Below are 4,136 nucleotides of genomic sequence, written 5' to 3' on the forward strand. Positions count from 1 at the left end.
ACTCAGTAAAAATCTTAAATATTAGTATTGATGGTAAAAATATTAAAAATTATGGTGTATTAAGTTCAAATCCTATCAAACACGTATAGGTGTAAAATTAACATGGTTTTACACCATTTTATAATTTTCTTTACTATTAATATTTTAACTATTAACCTTGAATTCATCAATATAATTGTACTTGTGATACATGTGAAATTTTGAATCAATCTTATATGCGTATCATATCGACCTAAAACTCTATCTGTATTGGTATATATATTTAACTTTATCATATCAATGTAAAGTTGTCTATATAAATATATATTTAATAGTTGGATTTTTTTTAGTTAAAACGAGTAGTTAGGAATTTTTTATTTATTACAAACTTGGCATATATGACCTATATGAATGAAAATCAAATATGACGGTTGGATTCTTAATATATCAATAATAAAAAAAGTTATGAAGCATGCAAAAATCATATTATTTTTATATCAGTGTAAGTTAGTCCCTTTTTGTTAACGGAGGAAGAATTCACATGAAAAAAATATCCCCACAATAATACTTATTATTTTATAAAAAGAAAGATTTTCAATGATTACTCAACTGAGCTAGGATACGATTAACGGGTGACACAAATTCAATAAATTTCTTGAATATAGTATAGATTATTTCTCGAATATTTAAACTCTAAAAACTTTTAAAATAAAATGAATAACAAGTCAAAATATGGTTTTAGTAAAATAAATTTTGATGGTGGACTCAAATATTCAAATATGTAATTAACAAAAGTAATGAAATTTTGTATATGGTCCAGCCTAAAATCTGTGGTGAATAGTAATTATGATATCCCAATAAGAAACAGAAAAATGAAATTGATATCTTAATACGAAATGCAGGGAAGGGTGAGCGAGTATTAAGAAAACAAAAAGTAAAGGACCAATTATTCACACTTCACACAACCAAGTACAATTAACAATATATGAATTCCCCCTACCAAATGCAAAATTACAGGGAAATAAGAGAAAAAAGAACAATGTTTCTATGAATGTGGGGGGAAATGCTGAAGCAAAAATAAAAATGGAAATGCAAAATGCAACAGTTTCTTTAATAGAATGAACTCAAGAATAAACATACAATACAATGAGAACTCTATCAAACCAAAATGAAAAAAAAAAAATAAAAAAAATGAAAGATTGCTGCTGACATTTTAGTCTTGTACTGAAGATGGAGCACCTACGAAAACAACTGAGTAAACCAGCTGGGATGACCCATCGTCTAGGATTTCATGTGTCTATGTTCTCTGATCGCTAGAGCGGCAGAGCTCCTCGATTTGGCTCGTCACCTCATCCATTGTAGGACGTTTGTCGGGATATTGAGCAGTACAGTTATTGGCAAGCTGTAAGAGCTGGACCATGTCCTCCTCCACATTCTGGTATCTGAGAAGTTCGAGGTCGAACACCTCGGCAGTCCACTCCTCTCGAACTACGGATTGGACCCATCTTGGGAGGTCTACTCCTTCCTCATTTGTTAATGCATGTGTGGGTGCCTTCCCTGTAAGCAGTTCTAGAAGCAATACACCGAAGCTGTAGACATCGGCTTTTTGAGAAACTTTACGAGCATCTGTTACCTCTGGAGCACGGTAGCCATCTACACGGTTCGGGGTCGATGTTGGGCCAGAAAGCTGAGCAAGACCAAAATCAGATACACGAGCTTCATAGGATGTAGTGAGAAGGATGTTGGAGGATTTGATGTTTCCATGGGAGATTCCTGGTCCCTTGGAATGGAGGTATGCAATGCCTTTGGCAGCTCCAAGGGCTATGCTGGACCTTGTATCCCAATTCAATGGAGTCCTGCCAGCTCCTTTGTTACCTGTTTGAAAATGGTAATTATAAAATTTCAGAGGTAGAAATTTAAGGGTTCTTTAACAAAGTTGCTAAAATGCAACATCAAAAGAAATTGTAAATGCTAGATCAGTCAATAACATATAACCAAGAAATTGATCTACAAGATTTAGCTGATAGAAATTCAACAAGTTGGTCCATTCCAGCAATCAAAATGGTCAAGAAAAAGGAAGAACATCAATAATAACAATGCCACAAAAGCAAGAGTACAATGCCCGCAAAAGAAAGCCTAGTAAAGAAAGTGATACTCACCATGCAAAAGTGCAGACAAGCTTCCTGTGGACATGTAATCATAAACAAGAAGTTTCTCATCTGCACTGAAGTAATGGGCCCTTAATGGGACCAAGTTCTGGTGATCCATGGCTCCCACTACCTCCATTTTCTCCTTGAATTCCTTTTCTGACACCACCACATCCTTCAACCTCTTCACTGCAACAACCACCCCCATATCTAAGGTGGCCTTATAAGCCGTCCCAAATGTTCCCTTCCCCAACACCTCAGCAGATGCCCTCAATAGATCCTCCAGATCGAATACCCTCGGCGCGTTCCCAAAAAACACCAACTTCTTATTCCCACTGCTCTTAGCATCGTTTTTGACTACCCCAGACAAGGCACCACCATTTCTATTATCACTCTCCCCTGCTGCCTTGTCTGCTGGAATTTCAATCTCAGCCAGTTTTGCAGGGGCTATATCTCTTGTCTCGGTTTTTTTACCACCCTTCCTTCTACATAAACATATCAAGAGAATCAAAACCAATAAAACACCAAGCACACACCCAACGACAATACCAGCAATTGCTCCACCAGATAATTTGCTTCCACTACTCTCAGTTCCATCGCAAGAAACCAAAGGCTTCCCGCATAAAGAATTCCCTTGAAAAGCACTCTTTGGTTTCCCTGATAACCCTTTCGGGATTGATCCGTTTAACTGATTAAAAGAAACATTCAATTGCACAAGCGAAGGCAACTCAATATCTGGTATTGACCCAGATAAGTGATTGTTCTCTAAAAACAATGTGCCCAACCTAGTCGAATTATTGACACTTTCAGGGATGGTACCACTGAAATTATTGTTTGCAAGATTTAACCGAATGAGGTTTTGCAAAGTGAACAAGAATCCCGGGATCTGACCCGAAAACCCATTCCCTTGTAAGTAAAGGTTTCGAAGGGTGGTAAGCTTGGCAAAGTCGGATGGGATTGACCCAGACAGAGCATTGAAACGAAGAGAAAGAGTTTGGAGCTGAGTTAAGTTACCAATGGCAATGGGAAGCTGACCTGACAGTCCCATTCCAGGGAGCCTTAACTCGACGACTCTGTTTTGGACACAATTTACACCAGTCCAACTACATGGGCTGCTTGAAAGATTCCACAAACGGATGCGTCCACCAACAGCTGCACGAAGAGCCAACAAGGCTGCCCTGTCGGAAGCTAGATCTGAGCTCACACTCACCACCAATGATGCCCAAAAAAACAATGAAAAAAGGATTAGCTTCATTGTTTTCGTTGCATGGAAGGAAAAAAAAAAGTGAGACAGAGCAAAACAAACGCAGTGTTGGGAAGTTGTTTTCAGATGGATTTAATGGGTGGCTTGTTTGACAAACATGGAAGTGGGAAATGGTTTTGTAGTTTTATGAATGAATGTGAATAGTTGAAACTTGGAGAATTATTAAAATGTTCTAGTTTTCTGGGAAAGGGAAGTTATGGAAAATGATCGGGATCTAAGAAAAAATAAAAAAATAAAAATTAAGCCAAAAGTTGGTGATGTTGATGAGCATTATTAACAACTAAAAACCCTGTAGGAGAAAGAAGCAAAAGTAACTACCGAGTTTGAGTTGGCTTGGCCGCCTACCTGCTTCCCTGTTTTTCTTATTTCTTTATTAATCTCATTATTTTATGTATCCATATGTAATCCTAATATCATTCCCAATGTCCCTCTTCTATCCTTTTTTGAGTAAAATCATGTATTGGTAAAATCCACATAAAATAATTTTACCTCAATTTTATCAACAAACTTTATTTTTCCTTCTGCATCAAATATCACATACACATAAATTGTAATATATAGATGTTATACCAGCAATTAGTTAATTTTTTTTAAAATTTAGAAATTCAAAAAATTATAAAATTATTTTTAAACTATTAAAAATTACTAAAATTATTTAAAAGTATAAAAACTATAAAAAAATATTTTTTAAATTTTTTTTAATTTTAAAAATTAATTAATGCATGTGGATTAAAATTTTAAATATA

The 4,136-nt window shown here is 35.5% G+C and overlaps 1 protein-coding gene across 1 annotated transcript; it reads right to left on the reverse strand.

The window, feature by feature from the left end:
* Positions 1-898: 898 nt before the first annotated feature.
* Positions 899-3,738, reverse strand: LOC107962245 (probable inactive receptor kinase At1g48480). The gene is made up of 2 exons (XM_016898563.2): positions 2,139-3,738; positions 899-1,854 (listed from the first exon to the last, which is right to left on the reverse strand). The coding sequence occupies exons 1-2, from the start codon at positions 3,379-3,381 to the stop codon at positions 1,277-1,279; spliced, it is 1,821 nt and encodes a 606-aa protein (XP_016754052.1). The 5' UTR covers positions 3,382-3,738; the 3' UTR covers positions 899-1,276.
* Positions 3,739-4,136: the final 398 nt, after the last annotated feature.

Source organism: Gossypium hirsutum, chromosome A07, assembly GCF_007990345.1.
Source record: "Gossypium hirsutum isolate 1008001.06 chromosome A07, Gossypium_hirsutum_v2.1, whole genome shotgun sequence".
Classification (NCBI taxonomy): Eukaryota; Viridiplantae; Streptophyta; class Magnoliopsida; order Malvales; family Malvaceae; genus Gossypium; species Gossypium hirsutum.